Here is a 26058-nt window from a genome sequence, read left to right as displayed (position 1 = left end):
TCAAACACTCCTCATACATTAGGGAAGTTTGATGTCACCTGGAATTTAATATCGGGATCCCTTTAGAATTGATGTACAGAGAGTTCTTGGGGTTCAAGTCAATTGCTCCCTGAAAGTGGCAACACAAGTGGACATAATGGTAATGAAAGCATTCTGCACATTTGCCTTCTTCATTCTACATGTTGGAGACTAAAGCTGACAAGGCATTTTGTAGCTTCATAAAACATTGATTAGGTCACATTAGGATCATAATATGTATTTCTGGTTGCAACACTATAGGAAGGATGTTGAGGTTTTGGAGAGGGTAAGGAGGCTCACCATGATGTCACCAGGGTTGGCATGGTAACACGATGGTTACCACAATGTTTTACAGTCCCAGCAACCCGGGTTCAATTCCTGCCACTGGCTGTAAGGTGTTTGTACATTCTCCCCGTGACTGCAGGCGTTTACTCTCGGTGCTCCGGTTTCATCCCACAGTCTAAAGAAGTACCGGTTAGTGGGTTAATTAGTCATTGAAAATTGTCCAGTGTTTTGGCTTGAGTTAAATCTGGAGAAGCTGGGTGACAGGACTTGAAGGGCTAGAAAGGCCTATTCCGCGCTCTTCCTCAATAAATAAACAAAACCGATAAATAGATAGATAAATAAATAAATAGTGAGCTAGCTGGATAGATTGATAGATGATGAATTAATAAATGAATGACTAAATAAATGTTACCAGCGCTGGAGTGTATAAGCTGTGGGCAGTATTTGGACAATCTTGGTGTGTTTTCGTTGGAGAGTCAGAGGCTGAGAAGAGATGTGGTAGAAGTTTATAAAGTTATAGAAGTCATAGATAGATGGTCAGAATCTTTTTCCCAGGGTTGAAATATCAAATAATTGTGAGCATAGTTTTAAGATGATTAGGGGCAAGTTTAAATGATGTTTGAGAAACAAGTTTTTTTTTACAATGAGGTAGTAACTGCATGGAACACACGGTCAGACCAGCTGGTGGAATGGGAGATCATAACAATATTTTAGCTCTGGGAAATTATTCACTTTTTCCCTGGTATGTATTATCTCTGATTGACATTCTTCCACACTGCTCATTTTGCCCATTTGTATTCACTAACGATGTGCATTGGTGACCCCACATGAAGCACAAATACTTTGTGTGTGAACGGTACACTGGTGCATAGTGACAGTTGATTGTGACTGCTCTTCCCACATATCCTCTTACTTTATCTTTTGCCCGTAAAGCACGTAAAACTGGGGGAAATGGACAGGTAAAATCAAATTCACACAAGCAGATTCAAGATTCTATGTTGTTTACTGTCATTTCCTGTACAAAAGTGTAAAGGAGAATGAAATTTTTGTACTCTGGTCCCTTGTAACACAAAAATAAACACAATAAGATAAGGAACACAAAAATAATAAGAAAGGACATTTTATTTAAATTTGTCGCTGTGTTCTATGGAATCTGCCACACTGTCAAATGGTGTAATTGAATTCCACATTGACTGAGAAGAAAACAGCATCGTCCCTCATCACTTGCTCCCAGCTCTTCAGAAGTAATGATTTTTATTTGATTGGAGTCATCATTGTCACTGCCCACTAATGTCCCAGTGTGCTTCCACAATTCTGAGTCAATAGATTACTGATCCAGTCCCATTCCAGGCAGGTGAGCATAAGATCAGTGGCAGGTAAATTACAGGCGGTGATTATATAGGACAGGATCTACTTGAATTTGCAAAGGCACGATTTGATTTTGGATAGTTAACATAATTTTGTGCATGGGAAATCATTGAAAAAAATATGATTGAGAATTTTGAAGCAATGATCAAAGGGTCTGATGAGGACAGGGCAATAGAGTTTAGCATAGCCTTTGACAAGGTCTTGCATAGTAGACTGATCTATTTGTGAGATTACATGGTAAACTACTGTAGCTGGATGGATACTGAATAGGCTTAGTGGAAGGAATCAGATTGTGGTAATGAGGTGTTGGTTTTATGACAACATCAGACTTTATCACCAGTGAGAGTACCATCAGGCAGGATCAGTGTTGTTATCTGTTAACCACTGTTATTTGTCATCAATAATAATAATTTGTAATGATAATGTAGGTGACACGATTGGTTGTTGATGTCACTGCAATGTGATGGACAGTGGAAAGTGTTGTCCAAGTCTACAAAGAGATCTGGAAAACAAACCAGTGTTCAGCCCCATTTCTCTTTGCCAGCACGATTCCCCCACCTGAGCCCAACTCATCTGCCTGTATTTGTCCCATCTCCCTCTCTTCACAGTACTACCATTGAGAGGGAGGAGCAGGATCCTGGGTCCTATGCCAGGACCAGTGTCACTCTCCTCTGCACTGAACTGACACCGCAGCTGTGGACTCACTTTCAGGGACTCTGTGTCTCATGTTCCATGTATTGTTTGTTTATATATTTTTATTACTTGAATGATTCATCCTCCTTTGCACATTAAATGTTTGTCAGTCTTTGTCAGATTGGAGGCCGGTGTCTAGTGGTGTGCCTCAGGGATCTGTACTGGGTCCAATGTTGTTTGTCATATATATTAATGATCTGGATGATGGGGTGGTAAATTGGATGAGTAAGTATGCAGCTGATGCTAAGATAGGTGGAGTTGTGGATAATGAAGTAGGTTTTCAAAACTTGCAGAGAGATTTAGGCCAGTTAGAAGAGTGGGCTGAAAGATGGCAGATGGAGTTTAATGCTGATAAATGTGAGGTGCTACATTTTGGTACAACTAATCAAAATAGGACATACATGGTAAATGGTAGGGCATTGAAGAATGCAGTAGAACAGAGGGAGCTAGGATTAATAGTGCATAGTTCCCTGAAGGTGGAATCTCATGTGGATAGGGTGGTGAAGAAAGCTTTTGGTATGCTGGCCTTTATAAATCAGAGCATTGAGTATAGGAGTTGGGATGTAATGTTGAAATTGTACAAGGCATTAGTAAGGCCAAATTTGGAGTATTGTGCACAGTTCTGGTCACCGAATTATAGGAAAGATGTCAATAAAATTGAGATAGTACAGAGAAGATTTGCTAGAATGTTACCTGGGTTTCATCTCCTAAGTTACAGAGAAAGGTTGAACAAGTTTGGTCTTTTATTCTTTGAAGTGTAGAAGGTTGAGGTAGGACTTGATAGAGGTGTTTAAAATTATGAGGGGGGATAGATAGCGTTGACGTGGATAGGCTTTTTCTGTTGAGAGTGGGGGAGATTCAAACAAGAGGACATGAGTTGAGAGTTAAAGGGCAAAAGTTTAGGGGTAACATGAGGGGGAACTTCTTTAATCAGAGAGTGGTAGCTGTGTGGAACGAGCTTCCAGCAGAAGTGGTTGAGGCAGGTTCGATGTCATTTAAAGTTAAATTGGAAAGCTGTCTGGACAGAAAAGGAATGGAGGGTTGTGGGCTGAGTGCAGTTCAGTGGGACTAGGTGAGAGTAAGAGTTCGGCACAGACTAGAAGAGCCAAGATGGCCTGTTTCCGTGCTGTAATTTTTATATGGTTATATGGTATGGTTTGTCATGCATTCTATTTTGTTTCTTTGTTTTCTAGGCAACTGCAAAAAATGATTCTCTAGCTTGTTTTTAGTGCACATCTCTTGACAATAACTTTACTTTGAACTTTGAACTAGGAAAGTGGTCAAAGGAATGGCTGATGGAATTGAACTCTCCTGTTTTAGAGGGCCTGGAGGGGCAGTGTCTTCCACACAGGGCAGTTTGTACGTGGAAAAGGCTGCCAGAGGAAGTGCTCGAGGTGGGTACAAATACACTATCTAAAATTCATTTGGACAAGTTCATTTACAGAAAAGCTTTAGAAGGATATGGGCCAAATGTAGGGAAATGGGAGACGCTCAGGAAGACATTGTGGACTTGGGCCAAAGCCCCTGTTTCCATAACCTGTAACTCTGTGACTCTGCTGCATCCTCTCTGAACTGGACCACACTTTTGAAAGGTTAAATTCAGAATTCTATGCCATTGCATTGGTGTGACCTTTCAAACTTCAAAGTTCAAAGTACATTTAATACATAGATACATAGTATTTATACTATGTACAGCCTTAAGATTTGTCCCCTCACAGACAGCCACAAAACAATGAAACCAAATAGAATACATGAAAAATAAACTGCCAAAAACACAATGTGCAGAAAAAAAACTCATGCAAACCATAAAAGTAAGCAAATTATATTCAGAACTGAAATTCACAAAAGTGAGTCACAGACACAATGCCAGTCATCACTTCAGACGATTCAGGAGCCCGTTAATTGCAGGTCACAGCCTTAGTTCAGCACAGAGATAAATCAGCCTTGCGGAGCGTCAAGCTGAACATCGGCCTGTTTCTCACCTACGACAGGCATTCCTGTACTCAGGAAATTCTAAAGCTAATGATGACCATAAGACAATGGGACCATTAGACATTGGAGAAGAATTAGGCCATTCGGCCCATACAATCTTACCACTCCATCATTCCATCATGGCTGGTTTATTATCCCTCTCAATCCAACACACCTGCATTCTCCCATAACCATTCATGCCCTTGCTAATTAACAAATTAATGAGCTTTACTTTAAATTATGCAAAATACTGAATAAGTTCATCCTCCATTTCTTCGTCCCTCAAAATTACTTCTTCAGCATCATTATCCAGTGATCTGATATCCAATCTTGTTTCTCTTTACTCTTCAAATATCTGTAATTCTCTTGGTCTCCATTTTCCTTCTTATTTCATCTTTTCTCTCTTTATAATTTTCTTGTTGCCTTCTTCTGCTTTTTAAAAGCTCCCCAATTCTCTAACTCACCATAATTTTTTGCTCTATGATATATCCTTCCTTTTGTTTTTATGGCAGTGTCACCTGTCTCACAGCTCAACACTCATTCGAGCAGCTTCTATGCAGAAGCTGGAAGTATGAATGAAAGGCTCTCAATATGTCTGGATGTGCAAGTCCAACTATCTTTGTGATGCTCTACATGTTCCAGGAGGAAGTGACAGACTTAACTGTTCACTACACTTTATTTCTACCCCATGATGGCTGCAATTCGTAGCTTCTACAAATGCAAAGAAATTCCTTACCCTCACGAGAAGTATAAGAGCAGCAATAACAAAGTAACAAAATAAATATTTACATGTATCCTCTCTTGAAAGTAGAACTTACTGGTGCCATTATTTTTCTGTTCATAACAACAGAACTCTCCATTGTTGAAGATTGTCACATTTACTACTCCACTGGATTTTATTCCAAGCCTATTTGAGGCATTGCAATAATATTGATGGGCCTGGAGATCTGAGGATTGACGAGGTAGAACCAGTTCATTGGTGTCTGAGATCTTTTGATCCACAGTTGAGTTTTTTTTATGCCATGTGTACTGAATTGGAAGGGATCCATGAAGAGACTCACAGGACACTAACACGGAGCCCCCGAGATGTGAGACATTTGCTTGTGACAGATATCGAAGCACAGGAACAGACACAGGTTCTGTGGAAAGGAATTCAACAATCAGACACTGAATGAACATCTGAAAATCAAACACTCTGCCACTTTATTAGGTACACCTGTGCATCTGCTTGTTAAAGCAAATATCTATTTAGTCTATCACCTGGCAGCAACACAGTACATAAAAACATGCAGACATGGTCAATAGTTCAGTTGTTGTTCAGACCAAACATCAGAATTGGGAGGAAATGTGACCTTAGGGACTTTGACCATAGAATGATAGTTGGTGCCAGAAGGGGAGGTTTGAGTATCTCAGAAACTGTTGATGTCCTGGGATTTTCATGGACAACAGTACTAGAGTTTACAAAGAATGATGTGAAAAACAAGAAATATTCAGTGAGCAGCAATTATGTGAGCAAAATGCCTTGTTAATGTGAGAGGTCAGAGAAGAATGGCCAGACTGGTTCAAGCGGACAGAAAGATGACAGGAATGCAAATAACCACATTTTATGACAGTGGTGTGCAGAAGAGCATCTGAACACACAACACATTGAACCTTGTAAAGAATCGGCCATAGCAGCAGAAGACCATAAAGATAAACTCAATGGCCACTTTATTAGGCATAGGAGGTTCCTAATGAAGTGGCCATTGAGTGTTTAGAGACACAACTTGTGAGATATCCGTCACATGTATAGAGGCTTTCAGGAGAAAATGAAATTGTGACTGGGTTCAGTGACCTGCCATAGACAGGGAAACATGTGTCATTGATATTAATGCAGAGATAGTGAGGGATGGACAGGCTCTGGACAAAGACCTTGTAATCTGTGCAGAAGCTGAGCAGGAGGAGGAGGAGATTGTTGTTCTTCAAACACATCCACAGGCAGTTCTCCATTCTACAAGCTTAACCCTGGGATCTGCACATCATCACTCCCCAGGACATCTACTGCACTGACCCTTCCCAGGGGAAACATGGATGAGACATTTACTTTCTGGAAGGCAGAAAGTCAATCACTGAGAAACCTACCATCAGATACTTGTAGATGTACGTTAAACACCGGATCATTACCAGGTGTTGTAATTCCACAGCTGTACCATCCTGTATCACTAGAGCGAAGATCCTCCATAGTAACAGTAAATATTCTCTGTTTTGGGTTATCTGTGATTGGCACTCGTCCACCCTGTCCGTGTTGCCAGTTTGTTTCCACTAAAACTGAACAGTAACGAGTCCATCCACGGCACCAATACTTTGTGTATGAGCGGTACTTTTCTTCGTAGTGACAATCGATTGTGATCGCTCTTCCCACAATTCCTTTTACATATTTCTCTGCCCACAATTCACCTGAAACTGAGGGAAGCACTTTCAGATTTGAGGTAAAAGGGACAACTTAGGCAAACAGATATCTTTGAACATGACGGTAAATACATGTCCATGTCACATCCAGCATGTGGTCCATGACACCACAGCCAATGATTTTGGTGTGAAGTGCAGTCAGTGCTGTTACTGTGTCAGTGCTCTCTCCCCTGTGTCAGTACATTGTGGGTGCACTTCCCACTCCAGGGTCCTGAGCAGAAACCCAGGGCTGACCTTTCAGGTAGCACTGAGGAAGAGCCACAATTTTGAGCTTTCAGTTAACACAGATCATCTCAGCCTTTCAAATGTACACAAAGATACCAGTTAGTTTATTTGGGATAGATAGAGCTGCTGTACATAGAGATTTGTGTGCATATGTTTCTTGTATTCCAGGGTTGAGTCGGGGGTTGGTAGGATCATTTGAGGTTATGTTTCAATTCTCTCCATGATGCCAATGACCTGACTTCCTCCTCGCTTACGGACAAGTTTATAAATTGCAGAAGGAAACCTCTCATGATGTCTGAAACTGTGCCCTCTGGTTCTGATGGAAATTTTATATTTTGTACCTGACCAGTATTTCTATGTGTAGTTAGAAAGTGGTGCAATAGCAGTCGTTACCACTTTAGTGTCTAGAAATCCAGGTGTGACTTCAGTTTCTGTAAAGATACATTGAGAGTTTATATCTAATTAATTATTTCTGGAATTAAAAACCACATGTCAATAATAATGAGCAACTACCAGGCTGTCAAAATCCCAACAAGATCAGAAAGGCCTTTAGGGACAGACCTCTCAAGTCAAGTCAAGTCAAGTCAAGTCGCTTTTTATTGTCATTTCGACCACAAACTGTTGGTACACAGTAAAAACGAAACAACGTTTCTCCAGGACCATGATGCTACATGTAACAACACGAAAACTACACTGGTCTACAGTCCTACACAGGACTACATAAAGTGCACAAAACAGTGCAGGGCAGTACAATAATTAATAAACAAGGCTATAGGCACAGTAGAGGACAAACTACAATATAATAATAAATGATGTAGATGTCAGTCTAGACTCTGGGTACTAAGGAGTCGATGGCTTGGGGGAAGAAACTGTTGCACAGTCTGGTCGTGAGAGCCCGAATGCTTCGGTACCTTTTGCCAGATGGCAGGAGGGAGAAGAGTTTGTATGAGGGGTGCGTGGGTTCCTTCACAATGCTGTTGGCTTTACGGGTGCGGCGTGTGGTGTAAATGTCTGTAATGGCGGGAAGAGAGACCCCGATGATCTTCTCAGCTGACCTCACTATCCGCTGCATGGTCTTGCGATCCGAGACGGTGCAATTCCCGAACCAGGCAGCAATGCAGCTGCTCAGGATGCTGTCGATACATCCTCTGTACCTTGGACTGCACATCTAGTAATGTCCTTTACTAATTGCCCCACTAAAATGGCCAAGGAAAGACACTGATATCAAGAGAATAATGTTGTTTGTCATAGTGATGCCTGCAGAGTGAGATCAGATTCCGGCAATGGTAGACCTGATGTTTCTGCTTAACAGCCTCCAGGACTTTTCTCCAACTGGACATATTCTCCCCCCAAGTGGCTCCACACTATTCCCCTTTTCTCCTTATCTGCTTCCACCTCTCACCCATCTCCAAACTCCCCCCCTTTTCCTCCCCATTCCATTCGTCTGTTGTGCTTCACCCCTCCTGAGTCCCTGAACCCAGTCTCACATGTCCCCCTCTCCTATGTACACTATCTCCCCCTCCATTCACACTTGATACAGGGTCTTGACCCAAACTGTTTACATTTTCCCTCCCCCTGACAGATGCTGGTTGATCCACTGAGTTCCTCCGAGAGTGAACTCTGAAATCCAGTTTCTGACATCTTTCGTATCTACAGATATTCAAGTACTGTTCTGAAAACGGTGTACAACCCCTAAACCAACGCTGATTATGCAAACGTCCAGCACAATTTGTCACTTACCAGGTAGGAAAACAATCAGAAGAATTGAAGCCCACATTGTTTTGTTCGCAGAGACCCAGCCAGGACCTGTCTGTCCTCAGAGAGAAATAACTATGAAATAAAAGTGAGGAAGAAGGCAGCAGGAAGTTTGATCAAAAACCAAGGGTGACACAGCCGGTGTGTGATACGTGACAATCTGGAAAGCACTTAGGTATATTTAGCAAGACAGAAATACTTAAACAATTCCTAAAGACTGAATGAAATGGTGAAAAGAGTTGAAATATTGGACACAAGCAACAGCAGATGTTCTAATCTGAAAGAACAGTAAATGGCTGGAGGTGTCCTGAAACAGGGAATTAATCTGAAATGTTGACCACTCTGCCTCCGCAGATCCGACATGACTCCCGAAGTTCCTCCGGAAGTTTTATTTTTTGCTTGACTTAAAATATACTCACTGGAGTTTAGCAGAATGAGGTGGGATCTTATTGAACGGACTGAATATTGAAAGGCCTCGAGTGAGTGGATGTGAAGAGGATGATTCCTACAGTAAGTGAGTCTACAACCAGACGGCACAGCCTCAGAGTACAGGAACTTTCCTATAGAATAGAAGTGAGGAAGAATTTCTTTGAACATAGGGTGGTGAATCTGTGGAATTCACTGTCACAGAGGCTGTGAAGGCCAAGTCATTGGGTATATTTAAAGTGGAGGTTGATAGGTTCTTGATTCGTAAAGGCATCAAAGGTTACGGGGGAAGGCAGGAGAATGGGGTCGAGAAGGTCTAATTCTGCTCCAATGCCTTTTGGGTCTTATGGTCTTCTAATACAGGCACCAGTCTGGTGAATCTCTTCTGCAACATGAATTCTTGAATGCTCACTGATCATACAGTGTCAGGCGCCCTCTTTAACACCTACTTTACCATGTCCCACTGTTCTGAATCTCGGGGAGTTATGGACTTGCACCCTACGATTTGTACATCGTTCTGGACTTGCCTTGATAATTCAATCAAACACGACACACGAGGAAGACATGACATGAGTCCTGAAGAAGTGACTCAGCCTGAAAGGTCGGTTGTTTACTCTTTTCTACAGGCTCTGCCTGGTCGGTTGAGATCCACCAGCTTTTTCCCTGTGTTGCCATAATTTTTGGGAATTTGCTGCTGAGGAGGGAGCAAAGTGGGAAATGGGTGTGATGTAGAAGGGGCTTTTCATGCAAACTCAACATTCATATTTGACTTCATCTCTCTCCTCTTTGAACCTTGAAAGCTCATCTCTTCTGAACTCTATCCCATCTGTCAGTGTAATATCGAGACCTCTGATGGAATTTCACTTTGCTTCAGTTAGATGTGATGGGAATCCTTCAGAATGGAGTTGCACAATCACAATGGGGTAAAATCCACATCTGATCCATTCTTAAAGCAAATGAAATCTATTTGACAGTAAATGATCTGTGTGAGTAGCCAACCCTTGTAGTTTCTATTTCCCACAGAATAATAGAGCACAGTAAATGGACAGTTCAGACTTGACAAAGGAGAGAACATTTCTATCTTTCCTATCCCACTCCCATGGTCTCCCTGATCCCTGAAACTGCATACCTTTGCTCACCTTCTCATTAGCTGGCTTCCCAATATCTCTGTCCACCTGGTTAGATCTTTCATTGTTACTCAAAGTGTGATCTATCCAGATTCATGCTGTGCGATTCCCTGGGGTAGATGAAGTCTGAGTAGAGTTTCAGTATCAGGGATAACAATTCTGACATGTCACACGTATTGGAGACGTAATTCAGAAGTATTTCAGAATCAGATCTATGAAACCTTGACTATCTTCTTCATTTCCTTAGATGCTGCCTGACCTGCTGATTTTCTCCAGCAGTTTCTGTGTGTTGCTTTTGATTTCATTGCAATGTGAGCATTGAAGTGATCCAAGAATGTGGATGATTTATATTTACCTGAATTTTAGTTGCTGACTTTGCTTTTGTTTATAAACACTTAATTTCACTTTGTATAAAATAGATAAATGATAAAATAATTCAGTATGCATAGAGAGCTTTTGTTACATTTGTTTTAGAGGAAAACAGTGCAGTATATTAGCTGTGAATGTATTTCTTCTTAAATTCTGTACATGTATAGTATGAGTGCTGACTCTATTGTATTAGTCACTGCTGCCATCTGTGTAATGTTCACCCTGAGCAAAGGATGCGGTTAGAACTTCTGTCTTCTTTGTTTGTCTTACCGAAAAGAATATAGAGAAGTATGAATGGATGTTACAGTTTAAGAGATCATTCCAGTCTCTACGTTGAGATATGGCCCATGTGAGGAGTGAGAGACACTGAAGTGGGTTGATAGTTCACAGACTTTTATGTGAACAGAGATAGAGGGAAAAAACAATAATTGCTAAGCCAAACAGGGTTGTTAACTAAAAACACCCAAATGAGAAACAAAGACAACACTGTGCTGAAAGGAATAACTGAATGTAAAACGTACACTGCTTGTCTTCAGAGTCAGTTGACTCGATAGTCCAATTTCTCAGGCTAGGCCGAATGCAAGCAAGCAAAGAAAAGTTGCTGTGCTTTGCTCAAGTCTAACAAGCACAACGATGAAAAGAATGGATTTAAATACCATCACAATTAAATAATAATGAAGTGACACATGCATATTAATGAGCACAACTGCCGTCTTTGCTGCGATGCCGAATCTGTGGTTGTGACAGCTCTGGTCTCTTCCTGCATTGCCTCAACACATCTTGGAAAGCTTCTCAACAACCGTGGTTCAGTATGTTGATGAGAACAAGTGCAGAGATACAAAGCATCTTCAGCAAAGCATTTTTGTTTCAGCAACTAGATCACTGAACAACAATAACAATTCGGTGAAGAAAAGTGAAAAGGAAATTGTGTTTAATCCTAATCCCAATCCTCTGCACACCCGTAAATACAATGGTGGGATTGAAAAACGTTTTCTATTCTGTTGTTGAGAAGTTATCCAAGAGTTGTAGCATTCGAAGTTATTTGTCGGACTGGACTTGGGATATGGTGAACAGTATTGAGCCCCTTCTCTTCGAAAGGATGTGCTGTAATAGGAGAGGGTCCAGAGGAGTTTCCTAAGAACAATCCCAGAAAGGGTTAATGTATCAGGAGTGTTTGATGGCTCTGGGCCTGTATTAGCTGAAGTTTAGAAGAATGGCAGGGAGGGGAGGGTTCTCATTAAAACCGCTTGAGTAGTAAAGGGCCAAGAACCCAGATGGAGTGTAGGGAGAAGATGTTTCCTATAATTGGGAAGTCACTGACAGGAGGTTGCTGATATGAGGAATTCATTGTCACAGACAGTTGTGGAGGGTAGGGGGCAAGTCATTTGGTACATTGAAAGTGCAGGTTTATAGGTTTTTGATGAGAAAGGGCGTGTCAAAGTTACAGGGACAATAGGATTGAGGGGGATAATAAATCAGCTATTGTCGAATGAGGAACAGACTCAGTGGGCTGAATAGCCTAATTCTCCCTCAATATCTTATGGTCTGAAGTGATTGGGCAATGCAGGGCGAGAGTGGAGCAGTTTGTTTATGTGAGGAATACATTGGTACTTCCATTTATTCTGTTTTGTAAGACAAGTAAAGAGCACAGAAGTTCTTATGGTACCCTTTGAGAATTGCTTTGGGATTCCCTGATACAGGGAAAGTTTCTCTTTCAGAATTAGAATCAGGTTTATTTTTACTGACTTCTGATGTGAAATTTGTTACTTTGTAGCGGAAAAAAACAAAGCAAGATCCTTCCCTCAGAACATTAACGAGCTCAGGTTCAACAGGCCAAGATTCACAAGTGGGATCACTGATTCTGGAATTATCTGCAGCTAATCAACACCCATCAGATAAGCCTGAGCTGAAGAGATCAAGAGCTCCAAACAGACTCTGGTGTTACTATTTCACATCCTCACATAGGAAGTGAAGGATATAATGTGATATTCCTCCTTGTGAATGGGGCATTTCAAAATTCAAAATTGAAATTAAATTTGTTATCAAAATCTATATTTGTCGCCATATACAACCCTGATTTAAATTGCAAAAATGCTGTTCACCTTCTCTCATTTTCAAGACCCTTTGTTGAACTTTCATGGGTCACAGTCACAGATCAGTAATGAGAAAAGTTAGACCTTCTATTTGCAGATTCACACCCGAAGGACCGAAGCAGGCTGCAGTAATTTGCAGCTCACTCATTTTATTCAGCAGCCAGCTTTTATTTCCAATGCTCATTCTCCTTTAAGACCTTTGTACAGTGACTGGAAAATTTCATGCTTGTGTCTCTTTCTCACTTCATTTCTACAAAATGCATTGTGCTAGGTCAGTAATCATGCACCTTATCAATGTTCAAAATGTACCTGGTAAATTTATGATCAGCTACATTAATGTCACCATATCCTCCCCTGAAAGTCATTTCCTTGTAGGCATTCACAGTGGGACAATGAAATACAACAGAATCAATGAAAAACGACACACAGATATGGATAAACAGACAATGTGCAACAGAAGACAAACTGTGCAAATACAATAATTAAATAAATATATAACACTGAGAACATGAGTTGTAGAATCCTTGAAGGTGAGTCCAGAGGTTGTGTTCAGTGATCATTTCAGTGTTGGGGTGACTGAATTTATCCACCTTAGTGCTGGAGCTTGATGATCCTGAACTTATTGGCATGGGACCTGAGCATCCTGTAGCTCCTTCCCATTGGCAGCACTGACAGGAGAGCATGTTTGGAGAATGTGGGTCCTCGATGATGGATTCTGCTCTCTTGTGGCAGGACTCCTTGTGCTCACTGGTGGGCAGAGCTTTGCCTATCATTTGATCAGATCAGTCTTATCCAAACTCCATACAGACCATCCCTGAGTAATGAATAGGTCTGTTTTTATAGATACCTACAAGTCAATTTTTGCCCGTAAATCAGCAAAAACAATGAATATTACTCTATATATTATTCATACCCCACATGGTATTATAATGAAAGGCATCAACTGCATATAAAACTGAGAGGAAAGAGTAATTCTGAAAAGTAGAGAGAAAAAAACACTAGTTCTGTTATTTGTAGGAACATAGAACCTAGAGCAGTACAGCACAGTACATGCCCTTCAGCCCACAGTGTTGTGCTAATCTAACGCCATGATCAGTCTAGTTCTTCCCTCCTACACAGCACATGATCCTCTATTTTCATACATATATGTAGGTGCATATCTAGTAGTCTCGAAATGTCCTTATTGTATCAGCCTCTACCACTATGCATGCAGTGTGTTCCAGGAACTCACCACTCCTTGTGTAAAAAACCTACCTCTTACATCTCCCCCTAAACTTTCTTCCACTCACCTTAAATGGATGTCCTCTGGCATTGGTCATTGTCACCATGAGAAAGAAGTGCTGCCTGTCCACTCAATCTATGCCTTATACACCTCTTCTATATCACTGTATCAAATTACCCCCCACCCTCCTATGCTCTAAAAAGAAAATCCCTGGCTTGCTCAACACTTACATTTCCTCATAAGACATGTTCTCTGATCAAGGAAGTCTCTTGGTGAACCTCCATTGCACCCTCTCTAAAGCTTCCACAACCTTCTGACAATGAGGCAATCAGAACTGAACTAAGTTCTCCAAGTGTGATTGAACCAGAGTTTTACAGAGTGTAGCATTACCTTGTGGCTCATGAACTCAATACCTCGACTAGTGAAGTCCAGCAGGTCTGACGAATCTCATAGAATTTTTTGAGGATGTAACTAGTAGAGTGGATAGGGGAGAACCAGTGGATGTGGTATATTTGGATTTTCAAAAGGCTTTTGATAAGGTCCCACACAGGAGATTAGTGTGCAAACTTAAAGTACATGGTATTGGGGGTATGGTATTGATGTGGATAGAGGTGGATAGATGGGGGTATGGTATTGATGTGGTTGGCAGACAGGAAGCAAAGAGTGGGAATAAACGGGACCTTTTCAGAATGGCAGGCAGTGACTAGTGGGGTACCGCAAGGCTCAGTGCTGGGACCCCAGTTGTTTACAATATATATTAAAGATTTAGACGAGGGAATTAAATGCAGCATCTCCAAGTTTGCCGATGACATGAAGCTGGGCGGCAGTGTTAGCTGTGAGGAGGATGCTAAGAGGATGCAGGATAGGTTAGGTGAGTGGGCAATTTCATGGCAGATGCAATTTAATGTGGATATATGTGAGGTTATCCACTTTGGTGGCAAAAACAGGAAAACAGATTATTATCTGAATGGTGGCCGATTAGGAAAATGGGAGGTGCAACGAGACTTGGGTGTCATTGTACACCAGTCATTGAAAGTGGGCATGCAGGTACAGCAGATGTGAAAAAGGTGAATGGTATGCTGGCATATAGCAAGAGGACTCGAGTACAGGAGCAGGGAGGTACTACTGCAGTTGTACGAGGCCTTGGTGAGACCACACCTGGAGTATTGTGTGCAGTTTTGCTCCCCTAATCTGAGGAAAGACATTCTTGCCATAGAGGGAGTACAAAGAAGGTTCACCAGATTGATTCCTGGGATGTCAGGACTTTCATATGATGAAAGACCAGATCTGCTCGGCTTATATTCGTTGGAATTTAGAAGATTGAGGGGTGATCTATATTGAAACGTATAAAATCCTAAAGGGATTGAACAGGCTAGATGCAGGAAGATTGTTCCCGATGTTGGGGAAGTTCAGAACGAGGGGCCACAGTTTGAGGATAAAGGGGAAGCCTTTTAGGACCGAGATGAGGAAAAACTTCTTCACACAGAAAGTGGTGAATCTGTGGAATTCTCTGCCACAGGAAACAGTTGAGACCAGTTCATTGGCTATATTTAAGAGGGAGTTAGATATGGCCCTTGTGGCTAAAGGGATCAGGGGGTATGGAGAGAAGGCAGGTACAGGGTTCTGAGTTGGATTATCAGCCATGATCATACTGAATGGTGGAGTAGGTCCGAAGGGCCGAATAGCCTACTGCTGCACCTATTTTCTATGTTTCTATGTTTCTATGCACTTGCTTTAACACCTTTTCAACTTGTGCAGTAACTTTGAGGAATCTATGGACTTGCACCTTAATATCCCTCCGTACCTCCACTTTGCGCAGAATCCTGCCATTAACCTTGTAAACAACAGGAATTCTGCAGATGCTGGAAATTCAAGCAACACACATCAAAGTTGCTGGTGAACGCAGCAGGCCAGGCAGCATCTGTAGGAAGAGGTGCAGTCGACGTTTCAGGCCGAGACCCTTCGTCAGGACTAACTGAAGGAAGAGTGAGTAAGGGATTTGAAAGGGATTCCAGACCTAATCAGTTCCCCTCTACCACCACTATGCTCCGTCTAGAGGAATTAGTCCTTACTCTTAATAATTTCTCCTTTGGCTCCTCCCACTTCCTCCAAACTAAAGGTGTAGCTATGGGCACCCGTATGGGTCCTAGCTATGCCTGCCTTTTTGTTGGGTTTGTGGAACAATCTATGTTCCGTGCCTATTCTGGTATCTGTCCCCCACTTTTCCTTCACGACATCGACGACTGCATTGGCGCTGCTTCCTGCACGCATGCAGAGCTCGTTGACTTTATTAACTTTGCCTCCAACTTTCACCCTGCCCTCAAGTTTCCTTGGTCCATTTCCGACACCTCCCTCCCCTTTCTAGATCTTTCTGTCTCTGTCTCTGGAGACAGCTTATCCACTGATGTCTACTATAAGCCTACTGACTCTCACAGCTATCTGGACTATTCCTCTTCTCATCCTGTCTCTTGCAAAAACGTCATCCCCTTCTCGCAATTCCTCCATCTCCGCCGCATCTGCTCTCAGGATGAGGCTTTTCATTCTAGGACGAGGAAGATGTCTTCCTTTTTTAAAGAAAGGGGCTTTCCTTCCTCCACTATCAACTCTGCTCTTAAACGCATCTCCCCCATTTCACGTACATCTGCTCTCACTCCATCCTCCCGCCACCCCACTGAGAATAGGGTTCCCCTGGTCCTCACCTACCACTCCACCAGCCTCCGGGTCCAACATATTATTCTCCGTAACTTCCGCCACCTCCAACGGGATCCCACCACTAAGCACATCTTTCCCTACCCCCCTCTCTCTGCATTCCACAGGGATCGCTCCCTATGCAACTCCCTTGTCCATTTGTCCCCCCCATCCCTCCCCACTGATCTCCCTCCTGGCACTTATCCGTGTAAGCGGAACAAGTGCTACACATGCCCTTACACTTCCTCCCTTACCACCATTCAGGGCCCCAAACAGTCCTTCCAGGTGAGGCAACACTTCACTTGTGAGTCGACTGGGGTGATATACTGCGTCCGGTGCTCCCGATGTGGGCTTTTATATATTGGCGAGACCCAACGCAGACTGGGAGACCGCTTTGCTGAACATCTACGCTCTGTCCGCCAGAGAAAGCAGGATCTCCCAGTGGCCACACATTTTAATTCCACATCCCATTCCCATTCTGACATGTCTATCCACGGCCTCCTCTACTGTAAAGATGAAGCCACACTCAGGTTGGAGGAACAACACCTTATATTCCGTCTGGGTAGCCTCCAACCTGATGGCATGAACATCGACTTCTCTAGCTTCCGCTAAGGTCCCACCTCCCCCTCGTACCCCATCTGTTACTTATTTTATGCACACATTCTTTCTCTCACTCTCCTTTTTCTCCCTCTGTCCCTCTGAATGTACCTCTTGTCCATCCTCTGGGTCCCCCCCCACTTGTCTTTCTTCCCGGACCTCCTGTCCCATGATCCTCTCGTATCCCCTTTTGCCTATCACCTGTCCAGCTCTTGGCTCTATCCCTCCCCCTCCTGTCTTCTCCTATCATTTTGGATCTCCCCCTCCCCCTCCAACTTTCAAATCCCTTACTCACTCTTCCTTCATTTAGTCCTGATTAACCTTGTATTCTGCCTTCAAGTTTGATCATAAAAAGTGTGTCATTTCATATTTTTCAGTGTTAAGCTCCATCGACCACTTCTCCACCCAGCACTGCATCCTGTCTTAACCCTGTTGTAAAGGCTCTGCACCATCCACAGCACCAACAAACTTTGCGTCATATGCAAACTTATGTACATATGGAACTGTGCAAAAGTTGTAGGCGTATGTAAAAATATTCTGTAAAGTAGAGATGCTATCAAAAATAATGAAATGTGAAGTTTATAAATATCAAATATTTACTGTAAAGAGCAGTAAGTAGTAATAAAAAATCAAATCAATATTTGGTGTGATGATCCTTTGTCTTTAAAACTGCAACAATTCTCTTAGGTGCATTAGTGTGTAGTTTTATAAGAAAATTGTCTGGTAGGTTGCCACAGTTCTTCTCCAGACTTTGGCTGCCACACTTGCTTCTGATTCTCCAGGTAATCCCAGACAGCCGCAGTGATGTTGAGATCATGGCTCTGTGGAGGTCATACCATCTGAAACCATATAAAAACTCTTGTGTGCCTAAAACTTTTGCACAGTATTGTACACTGGACTTTTAAATTAAGTAACATTACAGAGGTTTGTTCATATGTCGAACACAAGTCAGGAATTCAAAACCTGGGAATGAACTGTATAGTCTTTTATCTTACATATCACATCTCCCACCAGATCTGCTTTCTACACTGACACTCTTCCACTTTTAACCCAGATTTAAGGAGGGGTCCCTGACCTGAAACTGGATTCAATGAAAGGTCCCTGTTATAGTGTGTAGCCCTTCAGTCACGTCTTCATAGAAAGCTTTGGGCCATTGTGCTGGAAGAATGTGTTGTACTTAAATGCATGCAGCATAAGGAATAAGGTGGATGATCTTGTTGTACAGCTACAGATTGGCAGGTATGATATTGTGGCCATCACTGAGACCTGGCTAAAGGATGCATGTCTCTGGGAGCTGAACGTCCAAGGATACACGGTGTATCGGAAGGACAGGAAGGTAGGCAGAGGGGGAGGCGTGGCTTTATTGGTAAGAAATTATATTAAATCATTAGAAAGAGGTGATAACGGATCGGAAGGTGCAGAATTTTTATGGGCTCAGCTAAGAAATAGCAGGGGTAAAAGGACCCTGATGGCAGTTATTTATAGGCCTCCAAACAGCTGCAGGGATGTGGACCACAAATTACAACTGGAAATAGAAAAGGCTTGTCAGAAGGACAGTGTTATGATAATTGTGGGGGGTTTTAACATGCGAGTGGATTGGGAAAATCAGGTCAGCACTGGATCTCAAGAGAGAGAATTTGTAGAATGTCTGCGAGATGGCTTTTTAGAACAGCTTGTTGTTGAGCCTACTAGGGGATCGGCTGTACTGGATTGGGTATTGTGTAATGAACCGGAGATGATTGGAGAGATTGAGGTGAAGGAACCCTTAGGAGACAGTGATCATAACATGATTGAGTTCCCTGTGAAATTAGAAAAAGAGAAGCCGAAATCTGATGTGTCGGTATTTCAGCGGAGTAAAGGAAATTACAGTGGCATGAGAGAGTAACTGGCCAAAGTTGACTGGAAAGGGACACTGGCGGGACAAACAGCAGAGCAGCAGTGGCTGGGGTTTATGCGAGAAATGAGGAATGTGCAAGACAGGTATATTCCAAAAAAGAAGAAATTTTCGAGTTGAAAAAGGATGCAACCGTGGTTGACAAGAGAAGTCAAAGCCAAAGTTAAAGCAAAGGAGAGGGCATACAAGGGAGCAAAAATTAGTGGGAAGACAGAGTATTGAGAAGTTTTTAAAAGCTTACAAAAGGAAACCAAGAAGGTCATTAAGAGAGAAATGATTAACTATGAAAGGAAGCTAGCAAATAATATCAAAGAGCATACTAAAAGCTTTTTCAAGTATTTAAAGAGTAAACGACAGGTGACAGTAGATATAGGACCGATAGAAAATGATGCTGGAGAAATTGTAATGGGAGATAAGCAGATGGCAGAGGAACCGAACGAGTATTTTGCATCAGTCTTCACTGAGGAAGACATCAGCAGTATACCGGACACTCAAGGGTGACAGGGAAGAGAAGTGTGCACAGTCACAACTATGACAGAGAACGTACTCAAGAAGCTGAATAGGCTAAAGGTAGATAAATCTCCTGGACCAGATGGAATGCAACCTTCTGTTCTGAAGGAAGTAGCTGTGGAGATTGCGGAGGCATTAGCGATGATCTTTCGAAAGTCGATAGATTCTGGCATGGTTCCGGAGGACTGGAAGATTGCAAATGTCACTCTGCTATTTAAGAAGGGGGCAAGGAAGCAAAAAGGAAATTATAGACCTGTTAGCTTGACATCGGTGGTTGGGAAGTTGTTGGAGTCGATTGTCATGGATGAGGTTATAGAGTACCTGGAGGCATATGATAAGATAGGCAGAACTCAGCATGGATTCCTTAAAGGAAAATCCTGCCTGACAGACCTATTACAATTTTTTGAGGAAATTACCAGCAGGCTAGAGAAAGGAGATGCAGTGGATGTTGTATATTTGGATTTTCAGAAGGCCTTTGACAAGGTGCCACACATGAGGCTACTTAACAAGATAAGAGCCCATGGAATTATGGGAAAGCTACATACGTGGATAGAGCGTTGGCTGATTAGCAGGAAACAGAGAGTGGGAATAAAGGGATCCTATTCTGGTTGGCTGCCGGTTACCAGTGGTATTCCGCAGGGATCAGTGTTGGGGCTGCTTCTTTTTACATTGTACATCAACGATTTAGATTATGGAATAGATGGCTTTGTGGCTAAGTTTGCTGACGATACAAAGATAGGTGGAGGGGCCGGTAGTGCTGAGGAAACGGAGTCTGCAGAGAGACTTGGATAGATTGGAAGAATGGGCAGAGAAGTGGCAAATGAAGTACAATGTTGGAAAGTGTATGGTTATGCACTTTGGCAGAAAAAATAAACGGGCAGACTATTATTTAAATGGAGAAAGAATTCAAAGTTCTGAGATGCAACGGGACTTGGGAGTCCTCGTACAGGATACCCTTAAAGTTAACCTCCAGGTTGAGTCAGTAGTGAAGAAGGCAAATGCAATGTTGGCATTCATTTCTAGAGGAATAGAGTATAGGAGCAGGGATGTGATGTTGAGGCTCTATAATGCACTGGTGAGACCTCACTTGGAGTACTGTGGGCAGTTTTGGTCTCCTTATTTAAGAAAGGATGTGCTGACGTTGGAGAGGGTACAGAGAAGATTCACTAGAATGATTCTGGGAATGAGAGGGTTAACATATGAGGAACGTTTGTCCGCTCTTGGACTGTATTCCTTGGAGTTTAGAAGAATGAGGGGAGACCTCATAGAAACATTTCGAATATTAAGAGGCATGGACAGAGCGGATGTGGCAAAGTTTTTTCCCATGATGGGGGAGTCTAGTACGAGAGGGCATGACTTAAGGATTGAAGGGTGCCCATTCAGAACAGAGATGTGAAGAAATTTTTTTAGCCAGAGGGTGGTGAATCTATGGAATTTGTTGCCACGGGCAGCAGTGGAGGCCAAGTCATTGGGTGTATTTAAGGCAGAGATTGATAGGTATCTGAGTAGCCAGGGCATCAAAGGTTATGGTGAGAAGGCGGGGGAGTGGGACTAAATAGGAGAAAATGGATCAGCTCATGATAAAATGGCGGAGCAGACTTGATGGGCCGAATGGCCTACTTCTGCTCCTTTGTCTTATGGTCTTATGGTCTAAGATTGAGTTTACATACAGCAATCTGCAAAAATCTTCAGCACATGTAGAATAATTCTGTATAATGAAGATGCTTTCAAAAATAATGAAGTGAAAAGTTTTTAAATATCAAAAAATATGCTATAAAGAGCAGCAAATAGCAAAAAGCTAAATCAAATCAATATTAAGTGTGACTACACTTTGCCTTTAAAACTGCATCTATACTCTTAGGTACACTGTCGTGAGGTTGTATAAGAAAATTGTCTGGTTGGTTGTTCCAAGCATCTCAAGACCATAAAACCATAAGATATAGGAGCAGAAGTAGGCCATTTGGCCCATCAAGTCTGCTCCACCATTCAATAATGGGCTGATCCAATTTTTCCAATCATGCCCTCTCCCCTGATTTCACCCCATACCCTTTGATGCCCTGGCTAATCAAGAACCTATCTATCTCTGCCTTAAATACACCCAATGACTTGGCCTCCACAGCCACTTGTGGCAACAATTTACACAGATTTACCACCCTCTGACTGAAGTGATTTCTCCGCATCTCTGTTCTTTACTTGTCCTACCAAACAGAATATAGAGAAGTTACAATGGATGCTACACATTGACCCATTGCTCCAGTCGTTCCTGCATTGCGCCATCAATTCTTGAAAACTTCTCAACAACCATGGTGCAGTATGCCGATGAGAAAATGTGCAGAGATACAAAACATATTCAGCAAAGCAGTTTTGTTTCAGCAAAGAGATCACTGAACAACAATAACAATTTGGTGAAGAAAAGTGAAAAGGCCTTTTATGATTGTTTTTAATGCTAATCCCAGTCCTGTGCATAACTGTAAATACAATGGTGGGATATTAAAATGTTTTCCATTTGGTTATTGAGATGATATCTAAGAACTGAAGCTTTATAAGGCATTAGTCAGACCACACTTGGAATAGAGTGAACAATTTTAGGCCTCTTATGTATTAAAGGATGTGCTATAATTGGAGAGGTTCCCAGGAGTGAAAGGGTCAATGTATGAGGAGTGTTTGATGGTCTGGGCTTGTACTCACTGGAGTTTAGAAGAATGAGGGGAGTTGTCAATAGTGAAGGCCCAAAACCTGGATGGCATGTATGTGGTTAGGATGTTCCCTGAAATATTGGTGTTTCAGAGCAGAGGGCAAAGCCTCAGAATAAAAGACATCCCTTTATAACAAGGGTGAGAAAGAATTAATTTAGCCAGAGGATGCTGAATCTGTGGAATTCATTGCCACAGACAGCTGTGGAGGCCAAGTCATTGCTGAAGCACCTTCAATTACTCCAAAAGACTGAGGTTTGGTAAAATACTGAAAGGCTTTTATTCGCTGTACAATACGACCTCCAGAGTGCGTGTCTGCCCCCACACTGAGGGGGAGGGGCAAGGCGAACACCTTTATACAGGACTCTGTGGGAGGAGCCACAGGGGCAGTCAACAGAGGGGTGTGTCCAGACAGGCAACCGAGTTACAACATAGATACATGGTTTACCACAATTGCATATATTTGAAATGGAGTTTGATAGGTTTTTGATTCGTAAGGGTGTCAAAAGTTACGAGCTGAATGTGGTTGAGGGTGGTAATAAAACAGCCATTATAGAATGGCAGAGCAGACTGAATGGGCTGAATGGCCTAATACTACTCCTATGTCATTTTGTTTTACGGTCTTCTGGTCTATTGTCTTAAGAGATAGAATAATGCAGGAAGAGGTTGGTACAATTTGTTTACATGAGGCATCCATCAGCTCTTCCCTAAATTCTGTTTTGTAAGAGAAGTAAAAAGAATACAAATTCCAAGCATCTCCTTTGTGATTTGCTTTGGGATGTTCTTGGAAAGGGACAGAGTACTTTCAGAATCAGACTACTTTCATTGTCTTCTGATGTGAAATGTCTTTTTTGCAGCAGAAAAAACAAAGCAAGTTTGTTCTCTCAGACCATTAAGGAGCTCAGGATTAACATGTTGAGATTTGCAAATCTGACCAGTGTACCTCCAGATAATCAATTCAGCCTTCAGGTAACACTGACTTGAAGATGTAACAAACTCCAAACAGAGTCTGCTGTTACTGCTTCACCTCCTCACACAGCAGGTGAAGAGGCCATTTAGCCATTGTGTTAAATCCTAATCCCAATCCTGTGCATACCCGTAAATACTATGGTGGGATCTTAAAATGTTTTCCTCCCTTATTGTGTCATATTCTTCCTTGTCAGTGAGGCATTTCAAAGTTCAAAATTCAATTTAAGTTGATTATCAAAGTATGGTACATAAAGTGCGGTTCACTTCTCTCATTTTCAAGACCCCTTATTGTACATTCATGGGTCACAGTCACAGATCAGTACTGAGAAAAGTTACACCTTCTATTTGCAGATTCACACCCTGATGAACAATGCAAGCTGCTATAATTTGCATCTCACTCATTTTAGTCAGCACCCAACTTTTATTTCCATAGCTCACTCTCCTTTAACACCTTTGTACAGTGACTGGAAATGTTCATGCTGTGTCTCTTTCTCATTCCATTTCTGTAAAATGTGTTATGAAAGGTCAGTGATCATGCACATTATCAAATTTCAAAATATACATTGTAAATTTATTATCAAAATATGCTAATGTGACCATATCTATCTTACCCTGACATTCATTTTCTTGCAGGCATTCATAGTAGGACCAAGAAATACAACAGATTCAATGAAAGAGGACACACAAATATGGATAAACAAATGACGTATAGAGAAAGACAAACTGCGCAAATACAGTAAATAAATAAATATATGTCGGACCAAAAGACGATAAGTCAAAGGAGCCTTTCAGTTAATCGAGTCTGCTCCACCATTCCATCATGGTTGATCCCGGATCCCATATCCCACCCAACCCCACACACCTGCCTTCTTGCCAAATCCTTTCATGCCCTGACCAGTCAGGAAGCTCTCAACTTCCACCTTAAATATAACCATGAATTTGCTTCCACCACAGTCTGTGGCAGAGCATTCCACAGATTAACTGCTCTCTGGCTAAAAAAAACTCTTCCTTACGTCTGACCTAAAGAGTCACACCTCAGTTTTGAGGCTGTGCCCTCTACGTATGGTTACACCCACCCCATGGGAAATATCCTTTCCTCTTCCACCCTTCGTCCTTTTTAGCATTCGATTGGTTTCAATGAGATCCCCACACATTCTTCTGAATTCCAGTGAGTACAGGTGCAAAGCGGCCAAACACTTCTCCTCTGTTAACCCCTTCATTCCCGAAATCATCCTTGTGAACCACCTCTGGACTCTCTCCAATGACAACACATACTTTCTGAGATATGGGACCCAAGCTGTTAACAATACCTGAAGTGTGACCCGACTAAAGGCTCCGCATTATCTCCTTGCTTTTATATTCGAATCCCCTGGATATAAATGTCAACATTGCATTTTCCTTCTTTACCACAGACTCAACCTGTAAATTAACCTTCTGGGAGTCTTGCATAAGGACTCCTTAGCCCCTCTGATGTTTGAAACTTCTCCCCATTTAGATAGTAGTGTGCCATATTGTTACTTTTCCAAAATGCATTATCATACATTTCCTAACTTTGCATTCCACTTGCCATTGTTTTCCCCATTCTTCCTATTTGTCTGAGTCCTGCTGTAATCACGTTGCTTCTTCAGCACAACCTTCCCCTCCACCTATCTTCATACCATCCACATACAAAGCCAGCAATTGCATTATCTAAATCATTGATGATAAACAATGTGAACAGCAGTGGTCCCAATACTGACCCCTGAAAAACACCACGAGTCACCGGCAGCCAACCAGAAAAGCCCCCTTTTATTCACACTTGCTGCCTCCTGCCTGTCAGCCATTTAGCTAGCCATGCCAGCATCTTAACTGTAACGCCACAGGGTTTTACCTTGTTAATCAGCCTCACGTGTGGCATCTTATCAAATGCTCTCTGAAAATCCAAATAAATGACATTCACTGCCTCTCCTCTGTCCACCCTCACAGAAACCTTGTCAGGCAAGAGTTTCCTTCACAGAAACCGTGCTGTTTGACTTATTTTATCATTAGTCTCCAAATATGTCAAAACATCATCCCTAATAATTGACTCCAGCACTTTCCCAGCCACTGCTAATTGGCCAGATATTATACTGAGAACAGGAGTTGTAGAGTCCTTGAAGGTGAGTCCATCGGTTGTGTTCAGTGATCATTTCAGTGTTGGGGTGCCTGAGGTTATCCACCCAGGTTCAGGAGCCTGATGGCTGCACTGTTCCTGAACCTGATGGTTTGAGACTTGAGGCTCCAGTACGTCCTTCCCGATGGCAGCAGCGAGAAGAGAGCATGCTTGGATGATGTTGGTCCTTTATGATGGATTCTGCCCTCTTGTAATAGTATTCCTTTGTAGATGTGCTCATAGGCTGAGCTTTACCTATCTACTGAACAGATCACTCTAAACCAATCTCCATACAGAGCATCCCTGAGTAATGAATGGGTCTGTTTTTACAGAGACCTCTTCATCACTATTGCCCTTAAAGCAGAAAACACACCATTATCATTGAATATGTTATCCATACCTTCATGGTATTGTAATGGTAGGCATCAAGTACATTTAAAACTGGAACAAAGGAGTTATTCTGAAAAGTGGAGAGAAGGCAAAGCAGTTCTGCTATTTGTAGGGACATAGAACTGTACAGCACAGTTTGGGGCTTTCGGCCCACAATGTTGTGCCAATCTGTACTCCATGATCAAT

At 42.2% G+C, this 26058-nt stretch overlaps 1 protein-coding gene across 1 annotated transcript in view; it reads right to left on the bottom strand.

The window, feature by feature from the left end:
- Positions 1-5073: 5073 nt before the first annotated feature.
- Positions 5074-26058, bottom strand: part of LOC140209408 (uncharacterized) — a 269809-nt gene continuing 248824 nt past the window's right edge. Inside the window, 2 exon segments of the mRNA XM_072277654.1 lie at positions 5074-5474; positions 6457-6777. Coding sequence (XP_072133755.1) covers positions 5074-5474; positions 6457-6777 — 722 coding nt within the window.

The sequence above is a fragment of the Mobula birostris genome, chromosome 14, assembly GCF_030028105.1.
Source record: "Mobula birostris isolate sMobBir1 chromosome 14, sMobBir1.hap1, whole genome shotgun sequence".
NCBI lineage: Eukaryota > Metazoa > Chordata > Chondrichthyes > Myliobatiformes > Myliobatidae > Mobula > Mobula birostris.
Note: the sequence above shows the minus strand (reverse complement) of the source record. Positions and strands in the feature narration are given on the sequence as shown.